The sequence below is a fragment of the Engraulis encrasicolus genome, chromosome 10 (genome assembly GCF_034702125.1).
Source record: "Engraulis encrasicolus isolate BLACKSEA-1 chromosome 10, IST_EnEncr_1.0, whole genome shotgun sequence".
Classification (NCBI taxonomy): Eukaryota; Metazoa; Chordata; class Actinopteri; order Clupeiformes; family Engraulidae; genus Engraulis; species Engraulis encrasicolus.
Genome location: NC_085866.1, coordinates 30,465,519 through 30,490,653, shown reverse-complemented (window position 1 = coordinate 30,490,653; position 25,135 = coordinate 30,465,519). Strand labels below are relative to the sequence as shown.

General features: G+C 47.3%; 1 protein-coding gene across 1 annotated transcript in view; it reads right to left on the bottom strand.

The window, feature by feature from the left end:
- The window catches only part of si:ch211-197l9.2 (microtubule cross-linking factor 2), a 41,860-nt gene that overhangs the window by 2,229 nt on the left and 14,496 nt on the right, over positions 1 to 25,135 (bottom strand). The window contains exons 4-11 of the mRNA XM_063208601.1: positions 16,731 to 16,796; positions 13,914 to 15,221; positions 10,907 to 11,014; positions 10,290 to 10,460; positions 9,232 to 9,489; positions 3,134 to 3,192; positions 1,906 to 2,885; positions 960 to 1,765 (exon numbers count right to left, since the gene is read on the bottom strand). Coding sequence (XP_063064671.1) covers positions 960 to 1,765; positions 1,906 to 2,885; positions 3,134 to 3,192; positions 9,232 to 9,489; positions 10,290 to 10,460; positions 10,907 to 11,014; positions 13,914 to 15,221; positions 16,731 to 16,796 — 3,756 coding nt within the window. The remainder of the gene's footprint in view (positions 1 to 959; positions 1,766 to 1,905; positions 2,886 to 3,133; positions 3,193 to 9,231; positions 9,490 to 10,289; positions 10,461 to 10,906; positions 11,015 to 13,913; positions 15,222 to 16,730; positions 16,797 to 25,135) is intronic.

The window sequence follows — 25,135 nt, the reverse complement described above, 5'->3', positions numbered from 1 at the left end:
GCTGATATGGGGGAAAAGGGGGTGGGGGGGGGGGGGGGGGGCTATCAGGATCATTACGGACTAAGTAGCGGCTCCCCCTTTTTGGCCTGATCTTTTCCAGATGTCCACAAAGCGTTCTCGGCCATGTCTTTATCTTAAAGGGTAAGCTCTGTGACTTTTGAGTTACTATTACAGTAGGGTAGGAATGCAGGGTGACTTGGTACTCTGGAAAAGGACTCTTCCTATGACTTTCTTTTTAAAGTTTTTTTGGGGGGTTTTCAAGCCTTTATTTTTGTTTGTTTTTATACGGCAGGACTGTGAACAAAGGTGCTGACAGGAAGCGAGTTGGGACAGATAGACAGGGAAGGGTCGGGGAAGGGTCAGCAAAGGGTCGGGTCGGCCGCATAGTAGACGAGTGCCCTACCGTTAGCAGCACAGTAGGGCCTCCCTATGACTTTCTAACTCAGACTCGACAATGCAACTGAGGTACTCTGGTTATTTGTGGGGATGATATCAGGTACATTCTGCTTTCTTTTGGATATGTATGTGGGTGGTGTGTGGGGGATATAGTATCAATTGCAACACATGGGGTAAAGAGGAGTGCATGCAACCACACCACACCACTAAAAGGGCCATTGCACAGTTTCCACCATGGTCATCGGGAGTCAGCCGGGGATCCTGTTTAACTACAAGTTTAACTACATCATAACTACCTTCCTGTGGCATTACCAAGAGTCTTAAAGGTGCACTGTGTAAGATTTTTAGTTGTTTATTTCCAGAATTCATGCTGCCCATTCACAATGTTACCTTTTTCACAAATACTTAACCACCACCATCAAATTCTAAGTATTCATTATGACTGGGAAAATTGCATTTATCATACATGATGCATAACCTACTATACAGTAGTTTCTACAGTAGGACTGAAATGACATTGAGTTGAGGCACTATTTGTCAACAGCTAAGCTAAGTCTACTCACCTCCAGTGAGCCAATGGCAAAGTTCTTGTCTTTGCTGATGGGCACCTTGCTGGTCTGGGCCTGCTGACTTTGCGTCTGGCTTTGTGTCTGACTCTGGGTCGCTGGATCCTCCTTCTTTTGGCCCGCCTCGTCCTTCGGCGCCTGCTTCATGAACCTGCGGTTCACGATCCTCGTCACGCTGTCGTGCCTGACCAGCGTAACCCTCGACGACGGCCGCTCCGCCTTCTTCTGGCCCGCCATGCCGATGTTGTCCCTCCGCCCCGCCGTGGTGGGCACCCCTGCTTTGTCCGCTGCCACTGACCCTGTCGTTGATTTCTCCGATTTCTCAGTTCCCCCTGCTGCTGCTGCTGCTGCGGCTGCTGTTGCCTTGTCCCCTCGACCGCATACGTTACGTATGAACTCCTGCACCAGACCGTAGCGGTGGATGCCCACGGCTTTGCGGCCGCTGGATGTCTTCTCCGGAGTAGTGCCAGCAGCAGTAGAAGTAGAGGCACCACCACCACTACTACCACCTGTGCCTGGAGAGGCTGCTGCTGCCGACCCAGCTCTGCCCGTGCTGGAGCGGGCCCATGAGGACCCCCTCTGGGAACCCAGACCTCCCCACACACCTCCCCCACGCTCCTTAGACGGGGGCTCCAGACGGGATGGGTTGTTGTTGCTGAGGGAGGAGGAAGACGAGAGCGAAGGAGGGAAGGACATGGATGGAGAAGTGGTGGAGGAAGTGGAGGAGGAGAACGGGGACGAGGCTGAGTGGCGACGGTAGAGTTTGGGGGAGGTGGAGCACGGCAGGGGTTTCTCTGCTCGACCTACAAAAATAATAATAATAATAAATCAATTATAAAAGTGCATTCCCAAAAATGTCCATTGTAAATCCATTATCATTATCACAGTTATATTTAAAAAAGTAAACTTCCTTTTATGGTAAATTTGCTCGTTTGAATCTCACCTGACACCCGCTCCAGGGATGAGGATATGTGCTGGGCACGAGGTGACACTAGGGAAGCTGTAGTGCCTCTTGGGGACCAGTATCTCCCCGCCGCGGCAACGCCCCTCACCCCCTCCGTCTGCATACCCGTGCTGACCGTATGGACCTGGGGCTGGTTCTGCGGCTGTGATTGGGCCTGGGCCTGGGCCTGGGTCTGGGCTTGGGTCTGGGTCTGGGTTTGGGTCTGGGTGGTCTGGCTGCAGGCGTCCTTCATCAGCCCACGCCCCCTCTCCAGGGAGCTCCCTCGGCTCGGCCCCCCGCCGCCGCCACCGCCACCACATCGCACGCTGGCCGTCATCTCCTTCATGTCGTCACTCAGGTTGGCGGTGGACATCTGCCCCAGACCGCCCAGGTGCAGGAGCGAGGCGGCCGCGAGCACCTGAGGGGGCTGGAAGAAGCAGTGCTGCACGCCACCGCCTCCGTTAGCCACTCCAATGGGGTTAGCGCTGCCGTTGCTGCTGCTGCTGCTACTGCTACTACACTCCAGCAGATCGTGAAAGTCCAGCGGCAACCCGGTTTGAAAGCTGAGAGACTGCATGTCTTCGTCTACTACTCTGCTGCTCTTCTGCACCAGTGTTGTCGGGAAACAACAGCCGCCATTTTGTTGCCTTTCCATCTCCTTGCTCTTCTCCGCCAGGTAGGCGTCCTCCTTCTCCCAGGTGAGCTTGGACAGGTGTACGCGGCGTGCGGAGGGCGGGCTGTAGTAGATCCGCAGGGAGGTCCTCTCGGGGGCCGTGTGGCTCCTGGAGGAGGGGTCAAAGGTCAGGTTCAGGCCGGGGAACCTGGGGGGCATGACGGGGTAGTCCCAGGTCCTGTGGGCGTCCGGCTGGTCCATCAGCTCGGCCTCGTCGTTCACGTACAGCCAGTTCTTGGCTTTGTCGTTGCTGTTTTTGGATTTGCCTGAGGTCTTAGATGGTTCGGTGAGGATGGGTTTAGGCCTGCTGCAGATGGGGATGGAAAATACAACAAATGAAAATGGTGCTTTTCTTATGTGAAAGAAAGAAAGAAAGAAAGAAAGAAAGAAAGAAAGAAAGAAAGAAAGAAAGAAAGAAAGAAAGAAAGAAAGAAAGAAAGAAAGAAAGAAAGAACTGCACATTAGAAGTGCTATATCGGTGAAATCAGACAAATCGGTCTGTAAGTATTAAATACAAACACATTTATCCTATTCATGAATCAAACACAAGCTGACCTTGGTGTCCCGAAGCCTTGGTGTCCTCTTCCACCCGCGCACATCTTGAAAGCAGAAACCTATAAGAGAGAGCATTCCCGCTTTAGTGTGCAATGGACACAGAGGAATCCCCTGGTAGACCCTGAACACTCAAAATCATGACATGCCGAGATCTGTTGCCTTCAAAAGGAGCCCAAACCCACCAACCCACAACACAACACAACACAACACAACACAACACAACACAACACAACACAACACAACACAACACAACACAACACAACACAACACATCACAACACAACACCATTTTTGTCCTCTTCTTCCACTCTGCATTTCTTTCTCCGAGAGGAGAGAGGCAAATCAAAAAAAGAAACCCTATTCTTTGTTCATTTCGACTTGTGGGGTAACCCACTGCCTCATTTTCAGTATTTATGTCCCAACAGTAATCAAATGAAGAATGGAAGGATGCCTGAGGAAAATGAGACATGGAGTAAGGGAGAGAGAGGGAAAGAGAGGGAGAGGGAGAGCCTTGAAATTAATGAAAAAATGAGCAACACACTGATTCATTGAGGGGAACCATTTCATCTCCAAAAAACGAAAAAGGGATTTTTTTCAACAAACAACTACAGAGTCATCAAAATAGATCCACTGCTTAACAACAGCAGTAAATTATATGTTGAAAGAGAAAGAGGGGGAGAGAGAGAAAGAGAGGGGGAGGGAGAGAGGAATAAAGAGAGAGGGAGAGAGAGAAAGAGAGGGGGAGCGAGAGAGGAATAAAGACACCGCACTTATAAAAATCTGTTTCGAAACTAACCTCAGACCTCCTGTGACCCACAAACCTCACACAGAGACTTAGTCTGACGACATTGTGGACCAGGGGTCATGGACTCAGTGCAAGGCAGAAAATTCAGTCTCTCTTTTTTCCCTCATTCAACCCCCAACACCCCGTTCAGTGCTGTGACTGGCAAAGGCCAAAAAAGCAGGAAAATGCCGGTATGCAGAGCCTGGTGTGTGTTCCAGAATTTGCAATGGTAGCAGTGGCTTCGTCAGGGCTGTTTCAAGGTATTTGGGGGCTAGGGTGCATCAAACGCCACAACTTTTGAAAATCCTGCTCTGCTTTTGCGAAATTGTTCCTTTGTATTAACATAACGCCCTTGTAAAATCTTAGCAAATTGGTTCATGTTAAAGGGTGGCACAATATGCTTGACATTTTAATTGCAGTGGATGGGCTATTTTAGGAAAATCCTTGAAAAGTTTGTTTTCACACTATTTTGGTCAAAATTTGAAATTCTCCATGCTTGTTTTTTAGCAAAGAGCTTGAGGGATGGCTGAGGTGTGTTGACAGATCGGGCTTGCCAGGAAGATTCAAGGCCTGGATTTACCAGCATTCCATCCTGCCCCGCATCCTCTGGCCTCTGCTAGTGTATGCAGTACCCATCACAACCGTAGAGGCCATGGAGAGAAAGATCAGCAGCTACTTGCGAAGATGGCTTGGCCTACCCCGAAGCCTGAGCAGTGCTGCCCTGTACGGCAGTAGCAACACCCTGCAGCTTCCATTCAGTGGACTCACTGAAGAGTTCATGGTAACCAGAACTCGAGAAGCCCTGCAGTACAGAGAATCCAGGGATGTTAAGGTGGCATCGGCTGGTATCCAGGTGCGGACAGGGCGTAAATGGAGGGCGGACAAGGCTCTGGAAGTGGCAGAGTCGCGACTGAGGCAGAAGGTACTGGTCGGTTCCATAGCCTCAGGGCGCGCAGGCATTGGCTACTTCCCATCAACCAGGGTGGACAAGGTCCAGGGAAAAGAGCGGCAACACCTCATCCAGCAGGAAGTGCGGGCAGGCGTGGAGGAAGAACGAGCCAGCAGGATGGTGGGAATGGGACAACAAGGAGCATGGACTAGATGGGAGAATGTTCTACAACGGAAGATCACATGGCCTAACATCTGGAGAGCAGACTCCCTTAACATCAGATTCCTAGTCCAAGCTGTCTACGATGTCCTGCCCAGTCCATCCAACCTCCATGTCTGGGGCAAAGCTGAGACACCATTCTGCCCCCTGTGTCCAGGACGGGGATCCCTGGAACACCTACTCAGTAGCTGCCCTAAAGCCCTTGGTGAGGGGCGCTATCGCTGGCGCCACGACCAGGTGCTGAAGGCGGTTGCTGAGAGTATAGCCAAGGCCATCAATACCACCAAGGGCCACAGCAAGCCAAAGTTCATCAGGTTCCACAGAGCGGGAGAAAAGCCCACTCCCCAAGCAGGGGCCAGGGCAGGTCTCCTCACCACTGCCACAGACTGGCAGCTGGATGTGGACCTTGGCAAACAGCTGAAGATCCCAGCCAGGATAACATCGACGCGGCTCCGACCAGATATGATCATTGTTTCTGATTCCACCAAGCAATTGATCATTCTGGAACTCACAGTGCCCTGGGAAGAACGCATGGAGGAGGCAAACGAGCGGAAGCGTGCCAAGTACCAGGAGCTGGTGGAGGAGTGCAGAAGCCAAGGCTGGAAGACCTGCTGTGAACCCCTGGAGGTGGGATGCAGAGGATTTGCAGGGCGGTCCCTCTGCAAAGTCCTCACCATGCTGGGCCTCACCGGGGAGGCAAAGAGGAAGGCCATTACGTCTGCAACTGAAGCCGCAGAAAGAGCCACAAGATGGCTTTGGAGCAAGAGGGCTGATCCGTGGACGAATGCTGCTGGGACACAGGCTGGAGTCTGATCAACTCCAGTTGGGTCGCCTGGGGGAGGGTGTATGATGTTGAAAGACCCGAAACACCCAATGAGCTCAGGAATCACATCACTGATTATGTGTCCCAGCGCATCAGCAAGATGTATCTTTCACCTAGAGCAGTGATACTCACTAATTTTTTCTCAAGAGCCACACAGGAAGAAAAAAAACAGGAGGAGAGCCGCCCATGTATATTAATATACCACGCCTTCGAAAATGTTAATAAAAAAAGACAAAAAGCAACATATTTTCAATTAAGATGCATATTTTCATTTATTTCCTTAGTAATGGGATGCACGGAACAGTGCTTGCATGGCCTTGACCTTCTTGATGCTGTATTTGTAGCTTGTTGTTGCTATCACAGTGAGGCATTCAAGATGGGCATCTGTCAGTCTGTTTCTCTGTTTTCTTTTGATGGTGTTCATGGTTGAGAATGTTGATTCGCAGGTGTATGTGCTCACAAAAAAAGACGTAACTTTCTGCACAAGGGGTTTCAAAGTTGGAAATCTTTCCTCAGAAACCAAACCCCAGAAGTGACCCACCCCCTCTTTGAGTTCAGCTTGGAGAATGGCATTTGTTTGCAGCTCAACTATTTCACACTGCAGAGCAGCACGGTCACCAGGGCAGAGCTGAGAGATGGATGGAGTGAGAGAGGACACATCCACATTGAAGGGGCTCTCAATAAAATTGAAAATGCTCTGGTGCTCAATCACATCACTGAATCTGGACTCAAACTCAAGCTTCAGTTCCTCCCAAACTGTAACAAATCCAGTATAGCTGAAATGCTGCAGCAGTGATGGGTCTCGTGTAGTTGTTTCTCTGAGTTTGGGGAAGTGGATGAATTCTCTGTCAGGTATCCACAGAGCAGTTATTTTGCTTTGGAATGCTCTGACTGCCCTCAGCATGTCACTTGGGAGCTTGTCCCTTCCTTGGAGTTGCAGGTTGAGAGAATTCAGGTGACATGTAATGTCAGTAAGGAGGGCCAGCTGCACAATCCACTGTGGGTCTTTCAACTCTGGCTGTTGCTTCCCCTTGCTGTCCAAGAAGGTGCTGATCTCAGGAAGGAGGCTCAGGAACCGCTCCAGCACTCTCCCACGAGACAGCCATCTCACTTCATTGTGCAACACCAGGTCGCTGTATTCTGTTTCGTAGTCATCGATTAATTGTCTGAACTGTCTGTGATTAAGTGGTCTTGCCACAATGTAGTTAACCACATGAACAACAATTTGCATGATGTTTTGAAATGCTTGATTTTTCAATTTTGACACCAAGGCCTCCTGGTGTATGATGCAGTGGAAGCTGGTGAAATTTGGAATTTCATCCCTTTTTTTCATGAGGCCAACAAGACCCTTCTCTTTGCCTCGCATGCTTGGGGCACCATCAGTACAGACACTTGCTAGTTTGGACCAGCTGAGGTTATTTTCCTCAAAAAACGCCAAAATTGCATTGAGGATATCCTCTCCTCTTGTTTGGCCCTGGAGTGGTAGTAAGCACAGCATTTCTTCTCGAAAAGAGCTTTCCTTCGGGAATCGTACCCAAACGCACAGCTGAGCTATGTCCGTGACGTCAGTACTCTCGTCTACAGCGATGCTGAAACAAGGGGCAGAGCGCAGATCCGAGAAGAGCTGTTCACGGACGTCCTTCCCTATATTCTCCATTCGCCTCATTATGGTGGAATCGGACAGTTGCAGTGCTTTTAATCTTTTGACTATCTCGTCTTTGTTGGCGAAGTCTCTGAAGACTATTTCTGCGGACGCCAAAAAACAGTGTTTAACGGTTTCAGAGTCAGAGAAAGGTTTTTTGTCCCGGGCCAAAATCCAAGCTATCTCATAAGACGCCTCTGTCAAAAGCTCTGCAGTGGAATTTGTTTTGTGCATAAGTCGCTGCTGCTCACAAACTGAAGCAGTTAGCTGCGTTATTTTACTCTTCCTTTCGCCACTGCCAGGGGGGTATTTTACGTTGAATTGCGGATGTGCCGTTTTGAAGTGCCTCTCTAAATTGCTCCTTTTGAAGCAGGCACGGGTTTCGTTGCACAGTAAGCAAAGTGGGGCCGTGTTGTGCAGAACAAACAAAAACTCATCTGTCCATGTGTCTTGGAATTTTCTGTGCTCGTCTTGTATACTTCTTGTCTTTCTTTTCTTATTTTGACTTTCTGTTTGGCTGCTCGTTCCCTCCTCCGGGTCTGCATACTGATCCTCACGCTCTCTCCCTCTGTTCCTTTCATCTCTCTGCGTCTGTCCATCTCCAGTATCAGTTCTCACCGCACTCTGTCTCTCTCCATCTCCTGCCTCACCTATTTTTCGGCTCTTTTTAATAACAAAACGATCCATTTTTTGATAGTGATTCGTGCATTTCACATGATGTCCTACGTCGCTTAATGGCAATGCTGCCCACGCGCGAATTTGAACTTCAGTGCACGTATCGATAAACAAATGATTTTGAGGTGTGTTGCTAGGTAAGGCGGCTCCCTTAGGACAAAATTAGGTCGGGGTTTTGTCGTTGCATATGCTATTTATTGTAATGCGTAGCTGCGCCCACTATGGTCAGTAGGCTACTTATGGATGCCTTCTATTGGTTATTTTTTTTAATTCATTTTTTATTTTTGCTTGCGAGCCGCCAAGTAGGGCTTCACGAGCCGCCTGAGGCTCGCGAGCCGCGCAGTGAGTAACAGGGACCTAGAGCCTTCCTTCAGCAAGGTTTTAGCACCCATTCACTAATATTTTAGCCATGTATCGATTATTTAGCCATTTGGTGGGTTTTTTACTTCCTAGGGAAGTGGAAAGGCAACTGGAGCATTCTTCCAAATGACTGTCCTTACTGTTTTTGATCAAAACAGTCTCAAAATACACTTTGCACAGATTTTGCTAAAAATGTCCATTCACTACCATTCAAAATGTCAAGCCTATTGTACTACCCTTTAACATCGATCAAATGTTCTATAAATTTACAAGGGGGTTATGATGATGCAAAGGAACAATATTGCAAGAGCAGAGTGGGATATTGCAAAGTTTTCATTTTCGAGGGGTGTTTGGTGCACACTACTGGGGGCCTTAGGCAAACAGGGACTTGGGGCCCCCTTTTTTCCTCTTCCAAATACTGGGGGATGGTTCCCCTCAAGAGACTTTGATAGCAGTATCATTGCACTTTTCGGCCGATGAATTTGCAGAAGTGCTGCTACACTCACAGAGTTGTCACTGCTGTCATTTGCTGTCATTAGAATGGCATTCAAATTCAATGCTGAACTGTACTGTAGATCAGAGGGTAACAGGTTCGAATCTCACCCTTTCCCTGTAATATCTGTAAGTCACTTTAAATTAAAAAAGTGTCAGCTAAATGTAATGTAATAATGTAATGATGTAATAATGTAATAATGATGATGCTCTACCTCAGCCTCTTTGCCTCCATGCTGCTGATGTTGCTGCTGCTGCTCCATCTGCATCTGCTGTAAGTAGTCCAGGAGCTCCTGCCTCTCCGTGCTCCAGTTCCTCTCGCGCATCTTCATCTGCCGCGTCAGCTCCATCACCACGGCATACGAGTCGGCCAGCATGTGCTGCAGCTTCTCCACGTGCTCGCCGCGCACAGGCAGAGGCACCGCCGGCGCCCCCTTCAGCTCTGGAAGGAGCTTGCTGCCTGCACTCTCCAGCTGTACGGGACGAAAGGAGAACATATAATGCAGCGGTTCCCAAACTGGTTTGATTTGTATGGTTAATATGTGTATTTATGTGGTTTTCCTGTAGTGAACTGGAAATAAAACTTTGGCAAATTTAATGGAGAAAACGTGGGCATTCTCAGGTCCAAAGGGGGGGGGGGGGGTACACTGTGGGGTCCCACCCGAAAAAGTTTGGGAAGCACAGGTATAATGTATCTACAATCAGTAGCAATCCTACATTGATTGGCGCCCCGTGTGACACCCCCTCCAGTCAATTTTCGCACTGCCATCGGAGGCCAGGGTTTGACCCCAAGGACCACCCCTGCTGTAAAAGATGGCTCAACACATTGCCCACAAGGTGCCTGCCTAGCAGTGTCGTTAAGTCATTTTAGCAGAGTGAATAGGCCCGCCAGCTGGCAAATCTGCGCAAACAACAGGCTACTAAATAAGCCTCTGAGTTTGGTCCTCTCCGTGACTGAGGTAGCTTTGCCCTATACCTGTAATAATGTGCAATGTATTACTCCCATTTCCAACTCACCATGTTAATGACCCTTTACAGCACACCTTGCGTGGCTATTGTTATTATGCTTTTTGTCTTCTCTCTTTTCTGCATGGCTTTTATCTCTTTGTAAAGCACATTGAATTGCTTCCATGTATGAAATGCGCTTTAGAAATAAAATTGCCTTGCCTTGCCTTGCCTTGCGTTCGGTCCTTTCCACAGCCCAGGCTGCCTTATAATACAATATCTTTCATATACATAGTAGTCTTTACTTCTCATTTTATTTCCTACTCACCGTGTGAATGACCCCTCTGAGTTCGGTCCTCTCCACAGCCCAGCCTGCCTTGGCCCTGGCGAACTGCTGGGCCAGCTCCAGCCCCGCCCTCCTCTCCTCCTGCAGCTCACCACTCAGATCCAACATGGCCGCCTTTAGCTCCATTACAACCATGTCCTCAGGACCATTTACCTGTTACAATAATACTGTATTAATAATCCACCAGTATTAAACATCATATCATCTGGACTAACTGCTCACCTGGGGTAGATACATGGACTAAGAAGTGATGAGTGGGGAACAGAGCGTTACATTAAACATTAAACCTTAATCACTATGTGGTAGAGCAGTGGTAGTTTTGGTAGGGTATTAGCTCAGTCATCAATTTATGGTATCTCAACAGCACTGGGATATGCAGGTGGAGCTAGGGTGGTGTTGCTTGCCTAAGTAATAAACACATGAAAGTCCTTGTGCACAACCCTTCAGTTGTCCAGGTGCAGGTGTAAGGCAGGAAAACGTGATAAAAAAATGTCATTAAACACTGCACACTGGATACTGTTCTTTTTTTCTCTTTATTTTTTGGAGCGAACATTTTATACTGAACTTTTAAAATTGAAGTAATAAATAGCCTACTGTACCTGTGATGGGAAGGGCTTGGGGGCCATGGGGCTGATCTTCTTAGCCTCCTCCGTGTCAGATGCCTCCTCACCCTCCATCAGCAGACGCAGCTTCTTCTGGCAGCCCACCTGAAACAACACACACCATAGAAGAAGCCATTGAAGATGGCTTAGGCCAAAACATCTGTCTAGTTTGTTATGCTCTCCTGATGAATGAATATAAGAATTTGCAGTGAAGTGAAGCCTGTAGGTTTTTTCTAAAACAAATGTACTAACTCAGTTGCCTGCACCCAAAGACCTTCTTTACTAAAAGGTGTGGTTCAGGATAATAGCGTATTTCCACCACTTTCTTGTTGGTAATGCATATTTAAACTAGTACGCATTGTATTTTATTTGGTTGGGTACCGCAACAAAATGCTATATGGAAAAAGTGTTTTTTTTCTTTCCCCATAAAGCAGTGTGTGATGACAATCTGGAGTTGAGAGCATTTCCTCAAAGTGAAAGTGAAAGCCCAACTGGGAGACTCCAACTCCCATTGTCATTGTGACACAGCACTCCACAGCACACTGTGCACAAAGTGCACACTGCACGCAATGAAATTCCATGTACTGTATGCCTCATCCGTGCAAGGGAGCAGAGCTCAATGGTGCCTGAAAGGGAGCAGTGCGGCAGGACGGTACCATGCTCAGGGTACCTCAGTCATGGAGGAGGGGGGAGAGTACTGGTTAATTACTCCCCCCACCAACCTACTCTGGCCACCGTCCTTCACAGTGCACCTTTACATTTCAACACAGTTCACGCCTGCCAAATGTAATTGGGGTTCAATTCGGCTGGTCCAGACCCTCTAGAGTCTACGGACTTTGTGAGAGGATATGGCAACACCAGGCTACATAGACATTTATACTCTATAACATACTCTATATCAAAGTCTTTAACATTTATTAAATATATAAATAAGCTATATAGTAATAGCAATATAGTAAAATATATATGCTGTATGTCTATGACACACAAAATCTGTGATAAACTCATCTCAGCAAAACTTTCCAGCACCATGACCATGCACTAACTTTGTTCCTTAGGTCGCTTTGGATAAAATCCTCTGCTAAATGGAATATAATGTGTGTGTGTGTGTGTGTGTGTGTGTGTGTGTGTGTGTGTGTGTGTGTGTGTGTGTGTGTGTGTGTGTGTGTGTGTGTGTGTGTGTGTGTGTGTGTGTGTGTGTGTGTGTATTATCTTTACAGTAACGACCCTCCTTGGTGGTGTCTCGGCCTTGTCTCTGGGGCTCTCGTCTGTACTGGAGTCCAATGCCATTCATCAATGACAACTCTTAACTACTGACCTTGTCCCCACACACTTCCTGTCAGTGTTGAGCTAGTCACGCTGCATAACAACTGTCTGCACTGCACACTGCAAATGCAATCATTTCCAGACTTGAACTGTTGCCTCTCCTGTCTTGGTGATTTTTACATTTTTAATTTGGGAATACTTTGTGCCCTCCATATATCATTGCAGAGACCATGTGCTGTCACTGACTGGTAGCTGACAGGAAACGTATTGAGGGGGGAAATACTTTTTGCTGAAAAAGCTTAACTACTTCATACAGTAATAACAACGTTGCTGCCATATGACTTGAATAACAAATTAATTATGGTCCTTATTATTATTTTGGTAACAAGCTTATATTGGAGGCTTGCAAGAAATAGATAACATAGCATTTTCTGTTCTCAATAGATGTCGGTCATGAGGTAACAAAGTCATTGTTGTTTGCTACACAGTAAAATATGCAGTGTTAATTCAACACTTAGAGGGTCAATTTAACATCTTCTAAATTGGTCCCTGAGTAGAGTACCTTGAGTACCCTGAGTATTTGGTCCCTGAGTACTCTCTAAGTTTTGAATTAACACTGAATGTTTACTGTGTAGGTACTAGGTAGGTTGGTTGGTGTGTAAAACACATGAACGAATCATTCTGAAATTTCTAGGACATGTAAAAGTTTTATCTTTTACCTGACATGTTTCGACGGTATTATTTTCTGAAGACGGAAGTTATACCGTTGAAACATGTCAGGTAAAAGATACAACTTTTATATGTCTTAAGAAAAAATAAAGTCTAAAGTGTTGGGCTCAGACTGATTCAACTTTGGCCGTGTTCTGAGCTGACTTGGTGGAGTCTGCGCTCAGTAAGTTCTCTTGTTTACTATGCAGCAACAACCATACCGGTGGTGGTACCCTGGACAGGTTTAAAGAAAAAGGCTCAGTTTTATGACTTATTATACGTACCTAGCCCCTTAATCTGCATTTTTCAGTAAATTCTGTAGCGTTTTTTGTTCCATTATGCTAGGTAGTACAGACTGTAACAACTTAGCCCAAAGCACCTAACCATGATTTACTATATCCAACACAGACGTCGATCTACCATTTCTGTACATACACCATTGACTCAATACCAGGGCCGGATAAACACATACGCTACAAATGCCTGCACCTGTCAGGGGGCCCCTGATTGGCCAAAAGAGAAAAATTGTTGTATGAAAAGTGCAATTTTCCCTGTCATAATGAATACTTAGAATTTGATGAAGGTGCTAAGTATTTGTGGAAAAAGATAACATTTGTGAATGGGTCGCATGAATTCTGGAAAGAAATCTGGTTCAAAAATATTACAAAGTGCACTTTTAAAGGGACACTGTGCAGGAAATGGTCAAAAAAGGTACTGCAGCTATGCTGCTCATTGAAACTGGGCTGCCTAATGCCAAATTTGATCTTTACATGACAGTTTACTAAGTAATAAACAAATATTTTCTAGTATGGTCCAATTACAGTAATTTTTGCAGCTAAAATGGCTATTTTAGGAAATTCTAAATCACGGACCATGGAGAAGTCATAGTCATAACGAATACTTAGAATTTGATGGTGGTATTCATGAAAAGGGTAGGGTGAGTGGGCAGCATGAATTCTGGAAATGAACAACTAAAAATCTCACACAGTGTCCCTTTAAGTACAGAGTATACAGTAAAGTTCTCTCTCACCTCAAACAGGTCTGTGGCCTCCTCCCCCTGCCTCCACTGCTGCAGGAACCAGCGCAGCTGAAGCGTGAGCAGCACCAGCGTCTCCTGGTCACAGGGGCAGCCGGGCGACAGATCCACCTTTAGCAGTGCCAACGTATCCTTGTTGTGTTGCGCCAGTTCCCCATTCGCCACCGTTGGCACAGACAACGACCCTGCGCTACCCTTGCTCTCCAAAGAGGGCGCCACTGAGTCGCAGGGTGACAAGTCTTTGCGGGCTTCGGTGGAGTCCAGTAGAGCCTTTATCCGCTCGGCGAGGACGTGTAGCTGGGTCTGGAACACCTCCAGGTCCCCGGAGAGAGGGTTGAAGGAGGGCAAGTCCCGTGGCCGAGAATGGGGATGAGGATGAGGATGAGGAAGAGGGACGTTGGGTGAGAGACGGTCGGATTCTGCTTTGGTCAGGTAATCGGACAGTGGTGGCGGCGGTGGTGGTGGTGGGGTCTTCTGGTTGGAGGAAGGGGACAGGCCATTTTTAGCAGGTGCCCTCAGGAGGTCGAGGGCGGAACTGACCAGCAGGGCCTGGTTGTGAATGGCCAGGAGAGCCTTGAGGTCGTTCAGGCCAAGTTCTTTAGCCAAGGTCAAAGGGTCAGCGCTACCATGTCTCGTCACCTTCTCCGGAACACCATCAGGCGAGTGCTTGGTGTCGACTGGTGATGTCACGGGGGGCTCGGGAGGGCTGATGTGAACTCTACTGCAGGGGACCTCCACCACGGTGAACCCTTCCTCCGTTTGGATCTGTTTGGCGACCACCGTCACCGGCTCCACCTGCGCGATGTCCTTGATGCTCACGGTCACCTGCCTGCTTTCACCCATATGACCAGGCATCACTCCCACGCACACCGGCAGAGCCAGATGTTCTCCTCCTCCATCCATCATGAACTCCTCATCCTCCTCTCCTCCTCCTCCTCTCCGCCCTCCTCCCCCTCCTCCTCCTCTCCTGTCCCTCATCTCGCTCATCTCCGCCCGCAGCCCTCTGTTCTCCACCTCCAGCTCCACGATCCTCCTGCTCAGCAGCGTGGCCTCCTCCTCCACCAGACGCAGGTGAACTTTGACCTCCGCCTCGCGGGCCAGGGGCGAGTTGGCCACCCCACCGTCCGCCACTGCGGCGGCCGCCAGCTGGCCACAGTCCACATCGCCGTAGAGGAGGCGGTACTTGGAGAGCTCTTCGCGCATGCCCTCGCTCTCGGAGGCCATCTTGGTCAGCTTCTTGCACATCAGGGCAGACTCCTCCTTGGCAAAGTGCAGCTGGCATCTCAGATCAGCACTGTCGTCCTGTGCAGAGACATGACACGACACAAAACATTACTTTTCTGGACGCCAACACAATGCGAATGGGCTAAAAGACATGACACAAAATATTATTAAATATTATTTTTCTGGATGCAAACACATGACTATTGCCTGAATTACATGTGTCTGTGTTGTATTGTTATTATATGTGTTATACCTGTGTTATACATGTATGTGTCTTGAAATGTCCATGTGGGCATTATGTGTATGTATGTAAGTTACTTGGGACCTTAATTTCCCCCCGGGATCTAGCCTGGAAAACCAGCGCCAACTGCTGGACGGCAATCCATTTAGGCTGGTTTATCAGGCTACCCGGGATCAATAAAGTTACTCTACTCTACTACTCTACTCTACAATACAAAACTGACACCAGTGGTAATTGTCGTGCAGATTTGTACTGTTACATACATACATATATAACTACATGTATAACTATGACACAAAATACTTTTCTGGATGTATCAATGCAATTATTTGAAAAAAAACATTAAGTTGTATATAGGTTGAGAATTGGCATAAAAGTTAATTAAAGTTAATTAAATCTAGTCAATTCTCAATTTAGTTACATGTACTTTCTTTCCATGCTTTCTGCAGTGTGTGAAGGGAAAACATCATGCATTCCATTCATACTAAGTGTATCACTATTATTAATATTGCCAGCCACTAAGTAAGGGTTAACGTTCGGCGAGAAGGTCGCTACCGTGGAATAGCAGCACGACAGAGAGAATCTTTAGACCCCGACGCGGAGCGTAGGGGTCTTGTTCTCTCTGAAGTGCTGCTATTCCACAAAGCGACCGACTCGCCGAACGTTAACCCGCTTATTATATGGATATACTTAAATGATTCACACATGGCGGGGACATTTCTTTAGGCCTATTTAATGTTAAGTTTATTATAGTTTTTCATGTCAAAAGATTGCTGCGCAAAATAGAACAGTGCCGTTGTGGAACACCGCTAGGCAACAGCTAGGTAGCCAGGACAACAGGTGTTGTCTATCACAGCAGCTGATTAGAGTCTTGTTGAAAAGTCGCTTTAGCAGTGAAAAGTCTTGTTGCCATTGACAGCGGTCTGATATAGACCAACCCGTCCGTTATCGAAAAATAACAGACGTGCGAACGTTGGGGAGCCCCATTGAAATGAATGGAGCATTCGACCGATGACGTCACACCATATAATAAAGATGTCTTAATATCCAGTAAGTACAAATTGATGCTATGCTATGAAGACAACTTTGCATTAAAAAGGAAAAGTGCAGTAACTACATTGAAAAATGAGTAAAATGCCTTCAAAGTATTGGTATGTTGTATATTTGGGTTGGATGGTTACTGCAAATTACTGCAAACGTGTAATGAAGACCATTTATGTAGTTGTGTAAATATGTAGTAAATGCACTTTGCTTTTGTAGGGCAGAACTGCAGAAGTCATCTGTCCGCTGCATTGTTTTCACGGCTGAGTGTTATTTACCTGTGGGGAGAGCTGAGTGTTATTTACCTGTGGGGACAGCTTCTTCTCCGGCTTGCCAGTAGAGGACCTCATGCTCCTCCTCCTCAGAGAATTCTGTGGAATCAGATTGTCAGAGTTTTAGACGGTTTCATATTGCCATGAACAGAATGCAGGCCCAGAGGTGGAACATTTGCACACAGGGCCCAAGTGCAAAACACTGATAGGGCCCCCCATACCGCCTGCCATGGTCACAATAGGGTCTCAACACTAATATAGAAGGGCCCTGAGCCCAGGGGCAAATGCCCCACTTGCCCCCCCCCTACAGCTCCGTCCCTGCTGCTGTCTATACACAATAGAAGCCATAATAACTGCACTTTATGTGTTGTACCCAAGGGTATGGTTCAATAAGAGTGTCTCGTGAATATGTGTCTCATGTGTTGACTACAGAAAGCCTGAAATAGCAATTTAGACTGCTCTTGTTTTCTTTGTCTCCACGTTGCCATTGTGATACATATGCAGAAGCTACAGATTTTGATTACCATCCATGTGCAACTGACACCGACAGTTTCCAAAACTCGTCCCAAACTGTGTGACCAAGTAGGTGATGTGTTGTACATATGGATTAATAACAAAATACTCTGCTTTGACTCTTGTTCTTTTTGTCACTGTCTCTCATCACCATTTCGATAAATACGGGCAAGATATAGATTTCAACAAACATCAGCTTGCAAACTTGCACCTAATGCATTTCCAAGCTTCCATAGCAGTCATCCTCAACTGCCCTTGGTGGCACATAAACAATCTATCCCATAAAAAGATTGGGGTAGACTGGATGCAATCTATGCTATCCAATCTCTACAATTACCAACTGCACATAGTTAAGTGTAGATGTAGGTGTATGACATATGGGAGTTGCTCAGTAACAAAGGAGTGTCATCTTTTGAGTGATAAAGAATGTCAGAAAAAAGCTATTTACATTGGTCTGTTTTTCTTCTTCGTCTCTACATTGTCTCTACACACAGTGTAGTAAATATGGACAAAGAAATGCAGATTTCGATAAGCATCAACATGAAAACTTGCAACTAATGCATTTCCCAGCCTAAATAGTGATCATCTTGAACGGTGTGTGTCTTTGGTGGCACATAAAGCAACGTGAGAATGGGGTCAGCTTTGATAGGAGTGTTTGGAGGGGATATCACTCACTCCCTCACCCCCTCCAGTAATCCCCCGGGGAGACTCGAGTGTCACTCCCCACTCCCACAGTCCCGTCTGATCATGTAACCCTACTCAAGTGCTGCTACCCACACACACAGGGCCGGAATAATGCACAGGCTAGATATGGCTGCAGCCTATGGGCCCCCCCACCAGCCAGAGGCCCCTGATTGGCGAAAGTGAAAAAAATGCGGAATTTTGACAAGATGCACTATTGAAATGTTCATCTATTGTATTGAGTAGATATGTTATCCTTAATTCCTAACTTATTATGACACTGTAAATTTGACTTCTGAAATCTGTAGTCGAGGGACCCCAGGCCATCTTAATCCAGCCCTGCACACACACCTCCTACTCCTCCTCCCAGACAAAAACCAGGTCACTCTACTCCACTCTTCTCAACTCAAGGCACTTTTATAAGAGAACAAAAGGATGTCCAGGAGTATGTGGCAAGGCCAGAGGATGTAGTAGTCAATGGATTTCTTCTTTAACACACATACACACACGCATGCATGCAAACCATGCAAACACACACACACAGACACACAGACACAGACACACACGCACACACACACACACACACACGCACACACACACACACACACACACACGCACACGCACACACGCATGCACGCACGCACACATGCACGCACGCACGCCCGCCCGCACGCACACGCACACCAGTTAAACCAACAGATGACCACCGCTCTCAGGCACAATAACATTGAGCCCATAGTAACAAAGCATTTCTGGGATGCTGATAGAAAATGACTGGAATGTTTTACGGGTGTCAGTCTCTGTGCCTCTGGCTGTCTGTGTCCAATGTCTGTCTAGGTCAGTGGGCCAGTCTGACTGGGGGCCACACTAAAAGCAGTGGCTCCCAAAGTGGGTTCCAGGGACCCCCGGGGGGGACGTGGCGCATTCCCCGGGGGATCTGTGAAAAGGATTTGGTGCAGTGTAGCGTTACAGTTAGCCTGGTGACGCCATCCTATGTACTCCACCCAAAGATTCTGGCTCCGCACCTAGTCTGGCGAAACCTTCCTCGCTCGGTTCGCTCACTGTTTAGCCAATCATCAAACAGTTGAGAGTGGTGAGGCAGAACTCTCCCGCAGTCAACGGAGTCAACAGTCAGCTTTCACCCAGTCTACCTTACAGTGCATGCTTACTTACAGTATATGGCCCATACTATAAAAGCTGCCCATTTCATAGCCTCTTAGTGCAGATGGGTTCGTCGGCGGGCCCTATAGTATTCACTATTTGAAAATACTCAACTACATCATAACAACGTTGCTATTACATTACCGAAAGCCTTACGTGTAAGTAACAGATTAAGAAAATGTTGGTGACACTAAGGTTATAACATAGGCTCTGCGCTAAGGGGTTACTATTTAGTAGAGTAGAGTAGAGTAGAGTAGGGTAGGGTAGAGTAGAGTAGAGTATCATTTATTAATCCCGAGGGAAATTAAGATGCAGTAACATACATACATAAATGCATAAATACAGAAGAACAAAACTTGTTCAGGCATTAAAGTTTTTAAAAATCTTTTTCTTATGAGCTGGCCCGGATAAAAGTTTGAGAAGCCTTGCACTAAAGGCCCAACCAGCAGAGAGAGAGAGAGCCGCACAATACAAATCCTCAACTGGGAGAGAGAGACATAAAAATAACTCCAGTGATCCGGGCTGACCAGAGTCCCCGCTAGCAAGGCTAGCTACCGCCATTCAGGCTTACTGGGGGATGGAATCCCTCTTAATTAATTTCAAGAGTTTAGCCGTTTAGCTGACTTTAGAGCGTGACTACCCCCAGATTAGGCTGCGTGAGTGTGTGGGGCGGGCTAGACATTGATGAGTGAGGTGGTGGGATTGTTATGAGAGCGCACTAATGGAGGCAGGGCTGACAGGTTGTTGCCATTTTGGTCGAGTAGATGGTAATGCGGCACTAATGCAGTTTGTTTCATGTGCAGGAGGACTCTACTGCACCTGACGCCTTATGAGTGGCCTGGCCCTGTCTGGATCGGCACACTTCTACAGAAACACACACACACACGCATGCAGACATACACACACACACACGCATGCAGACATACACACACACACACACGCACACACACACACACGCACGCACGCACGCACGCACGCGCACACACACACACACACACACACGCACACATACACACACACATGCACACACACCACGCTCACACTTGCCCACACATAGACACACACTGAGCCACATGCCCATGAGACGATAGGCTAGATAGGCTTGTAAATTTTAGCTTGTGTCAACAGTTAACTCATCCTCCAGCCATAATTCACCTGCCTCTCAACGTGTGATAGTGAAATGGTTGCTATTTGCCTAACAGTTCCATGGAGCTGGGAAGGCAGCAGGGCCATCATTATAAGCTACTGACAACATTCTTTTTTTAAAGCACTTTTGGGGCTTTTCAAACCTTTAATAGGAGACAGGAAGCGAGTTGGGAGAGAGAGACAGGGAAGGGCTGGCAGAGGACCCGGTCGGGAATCAAACCCGGGTCGGCCGCCTAGAAGACAAGTGTCCAACCGTTAGCGCCACCGTAGGGCCTACTGACTATATTCTTATCACACTTTTTATCATCAGACCTCAGTAGGGCTGCCATGTCTGTCTGACCAAAACCTGGACATTTCAAGAAACCAGAGAATGTGCGCACATCAGTGGCACAGGTGCTGGACAAAACAAAATAACTTGAAGTAAATAATAATTCACAACACTGTTAATACTCCCAGTTGACAATGTTTCCTTATTTAATGGCATCTAAGGACTAAGGTCCAAAATGTAGTGCCACTCAATAAATAAATAACTGGAAGCCTTAACAGTGTTGCAGACATTTATTATTTACTTAAAACCTGGCATTTTCCTTTTTTTTTGGAAGCAATGATGCTCTTCATTTAGTGTCCAAGGACAATATTTGTTTCTCTGGACAGAGTATTAAAATCCGGGACAATCTGGTGAAACGGGGATAGTGAGTAACACTTAGACCTCAGTCTCCTCATTGCAGCACCCCAATTTTTGGGTTTTATCCTCCAGACTTTGCACTGAGATCAAACACAAACAAGATCTGAGAATTACATGATTAGAATTAGAGTAACAATGGTGAAAAGGAACTAATCTCAACAAACAACTAGACTTGGAGGCCTTGGACAGACTTGGACACCTTGGACAGACTTGGACGTAGACTTGGACACCTTCCTGAACTTTTAGCTCCAATAAGAAGTTCAGCCGCTTACAACCAGGCTCCCTTCTGTACCATGATGACCTACATGAATACAAATCTTCACAGACATTGAATTACAATTAATACCTCTGAACTGAATAATAATGAATATGTTTATGGGGTGGGGGTGGGGTGGGGTGGGGGAGGTCGGGTGTTTATCTTTTGACAAGACAACTGAGATGGACAGGAATCAGAAGAGAGAGGGGGAAGGGTCAGCAAAGGACCCGGGCCGTAATCAAACCCGGGTCACCGTTGTAGCAGTGCAGCACCCTACCACCTGAGCCACGGCAGGGCCACTTTTATTTTGTAGATGTCAAAACCAAAGGTGCAGCGGTTCATAAGGAGTTCAAGAGGACATACCCTGCTGAGCAGCCTTCCCTGAGCCCTGAGGTCTGCCTTCATGCACCCCCCCCCTCCATGTCTGTCCTGCTTTACTTATCTCTTCTTGCCTTGTCTGTCTGATAACCCTGCAGGCCTATTTACATTTCTGGGGTGAGTTTCTCAAAAGAGAAGTTGTTAGCCTGTAAGCAACTTCGGTAGTTGCCAATGGGAAAATGCATTGAAAACAACAAAGTAGCTAATGTAGTAAGCAACTTTGTTTTTGAGAAATTCACCCCTGCCTGTCACAACCATTGGCCTGTCAGTCTCACTGTATGTCTGCCTGTGTGCCTGCATCATCTGTCTGCGTGCTTGTCTGCTGCTTCCAGCCCTGTCTGTCTGCTTACCTGTTTGACTGGTTTCCCTGCCTGTAGGCCTGTTTCCACGCCTGCCTCCCACCATGCTTGCTTCCCTGCCTTTTCTGGCAGAACTGTGTCTGCCTGTATGCTATGTATGCGTGCCTGCCTGTATGCTATGTCTGTATGCTGCTTGCCTGCCTGTATGCTATGTTTGTATGCTGCTTGCCTGCCTGTATGCTATGTCTGTATGCTTGCCTGCCTGTTTGCTTGTCTATCCATATGCCTGCATGCTTGCCTCCACGTCTGTCTGTCTGTCTACCTGCCTGGGTGGCTACATGTGAGGATCAGTGGGGGACAGCAGCTGTTGTAGAGGAGCAGGCTAACGCTGGGGCTGGAGCTGGGGCTGGGGCTGGGGCTGGGGCTGGGGCTGGGGCATGATTGGGACAAGAAAATATGCCGGGCAGTTTCAGCACAGACCAGTCTACCAGGTATTGAGAGAGACAATGAAGCCTGTGGTGTGGGAAAAAATGAGTCATCTAATATTAGCTATTTTGACAGCAAAAGGACAAAATGCTGAATTTATATCTGACTGTCTCGCAGGGGACTGCTGTAGCGACATAAGGACTACCATTGAGGGGAGGGAGGGCCACGCCAAAATCATCAACATTCCACCGGGCAAATGCCCTGTATGCCATGAAACCAACCCAACCGCACCATGGGCTGGGGCTGGGGCTGAGCCGATCCGTCTCTAAGCACCCAATCCTGGATTAGAGCTCAGTACACTACAAGCATGCACTCTGCATGGAAGGCGGAGACAGACAGACATGGGGGTGTATGCCTCAGTACAACCTACAAACCAAGCAATCAAGCTAATTTATAAAAGCATTTTGCATAGTGAGTGAATATTTAAATAAATGTGTAGTGTAGCCCCTTAATGCACCAGTGGAACACTGTTAAAGTAGCTGAAAAAACGTTACTACCATAGTCCTTCACCATTATGCATAGGGATTTTAGTAATACATTACGACTTGGTCATTTCCATAACAGCTAATTTACAACAGGGGTTGTGTCTTACTAGGATTTAAATGGATAAAGAGCATACAGTACATTGAGACAAAGCGCTCTTCAAGCTCTGTTTGCTCCAATGCCCTAGAGTAGGCCTATTTTTATTGATCTAAATAAAGAAAAAATACCCTTTCAGATCACTTTGTTTTTACGATATTTCTTATCTAGCACCTGGACTATTTTTGGATGTGAGGTGATTGTGAGCTATCTCCACTGTAAGGATAAAAGCACAGCCAGTATTGAGTGTTGAATCCTGGATTAGGGCTCTGCACATGCATGCCTGCATGAAGGACTATGGGACACAGTACACTGGGGTCACACTAAAGCAGGGGTGGGAAACCTTTTTCATCCGAGCGGCCACTTAAAAATGTATTAAGTCCTCCAAGGGCTGTACTATGAACACAAATCAGGGCTTTCCCCTGCACTTTAGGTCTATATTGAAGGCAGCCACCTTTATAACAGACCCCACCTTCACCCCACCTTCACCTCTGAAAATATAACTTAATTTTATTGAAAATGTAGTTTCTAAGATTGCTTTACAAAACATGTATTTCATGTGAAACTGTATAACTTTAAAATGATATCGAGGGCCGCATAAGATGGCATAAGAAAGGCCCTCTAGCCACAAGTTACTTATAGTGAATTTCATGCACAAAGGCAGCTTATAATGTGCTGAAAAATGAAAGCAAAGGACAGCACACAAAGGTATAAACTGATAAGTGCCAAAAAATGCATTACAATATGGCATCCGTTACAAGTTTGTTGTTATCAGAATGGTAATAATCAAAGACGTAATGCATTACTAAAGACTGTGCAGTATCATATTAGTAGTGTAGTACTGTAAAAAAAAAAAAAATAGTGAATAGTAAGGCACTGGTGGAGTAGTGCGTATTATGAAGCTACAAGGATAACACATTTTAAAAGCATGAGGTGAATATAAAACATACAGTAGGCTACTTGAAGGCTACTTGACGAAGGGGCATCAAGAGGAAGACCCGCATGGGGCAAAACAAAACGTTTTACAGAATAGACAGCGCAACCACAGAGCATTCGTAAAAAGCTGTATTTAACCAAAGAGACACATGTAGCTGACTAAAACAGTGACCACAGCCTTAAAGACCTGTTGATTTCATATGAATGAATAGAAATAGCCTAAATATGACGTCTGGAAAAACCTCAAGACCATGCACCGTCGTCAGACATTCGTACAGCAATTAAACAATTATATGCCCTGACCCATATTCGGAAATGCCACACGTCCTTGTAGCCAAGAGGACATGAGAAAGGGGTGTGGGGTTGTGTGTGTGTGTGTGTGTGTGTGTGTGTGTGTGTGTGTGTGTGTGTGTGTGTGTGTGTGTGTGTGTGTGTGTGTGTGTGTGTGTGTGTGTGTGTGTGTGTGTGTGTGTGTGTGTGTGTGTGTGTGTGTGTGTGTGTGTGTGTGTGTGTGTGGTGGCGGGCACCAGGGATCTCCTCCTCTTGTCTATTTTTATGCATTTCCTACCTCCATCTCTCTCTCTCTCTCTCTCTCTCTCTCTTCTCTCTCTAGCCTTCCCCAGTGACCATGTGGAGTGTGTCAGCTGTGCCTGGCCTGCAACTCTACCCCTTGATGCTATGCAGCCCCCCCCCCTCCCAGCTTCCCTGCCCTGGTGCCAGCTGTCTACCACGCCTGTGGGTCCGCTACAACAACCCCCCCCCCTCCCCATCCCCATCCCACCCCCAATGTAGTCTCCAAGACACAGAGACACTCTACCAACCCTCCCCCCATTTTGCAATGCCCCCACGCGCAGTCATCCTCCACCGCCCCAATACTAGTCCCACCACTCACTCTCTATCCCCCCCCCATCCAAACCCCACTCAGTCAGCCTCCACCCTCCCAATGAAGCACACCGTCTATCCCACATCCACCCCTAGCATCCCTCACAATCCCCACCATCAAAGCCAGCCTTCATCCCCTCAACTGACACCCATGTCCAGCCACAGACAGTCTCCTCACCCACTACCCTCCCAAATCTAGCCCTATACACTCACCCTCAACTGCCTGTCCCCCCCCCATCCCCCACACACACACACCCCAAGCCATCCATTCCCCACTCCCTCCTCCCTCACTCACACTTTACATCCCATCTGACCCCCATACCTCTCCCTCTACCCCCCACCCCACCCCCACACCCCAAGTTCAAGGCCACATGGACCTCATAACTGTCACCTCGTGGGAGCAGGGCGAGCAGGACCTTGCCTGGGCTGGGCTGGG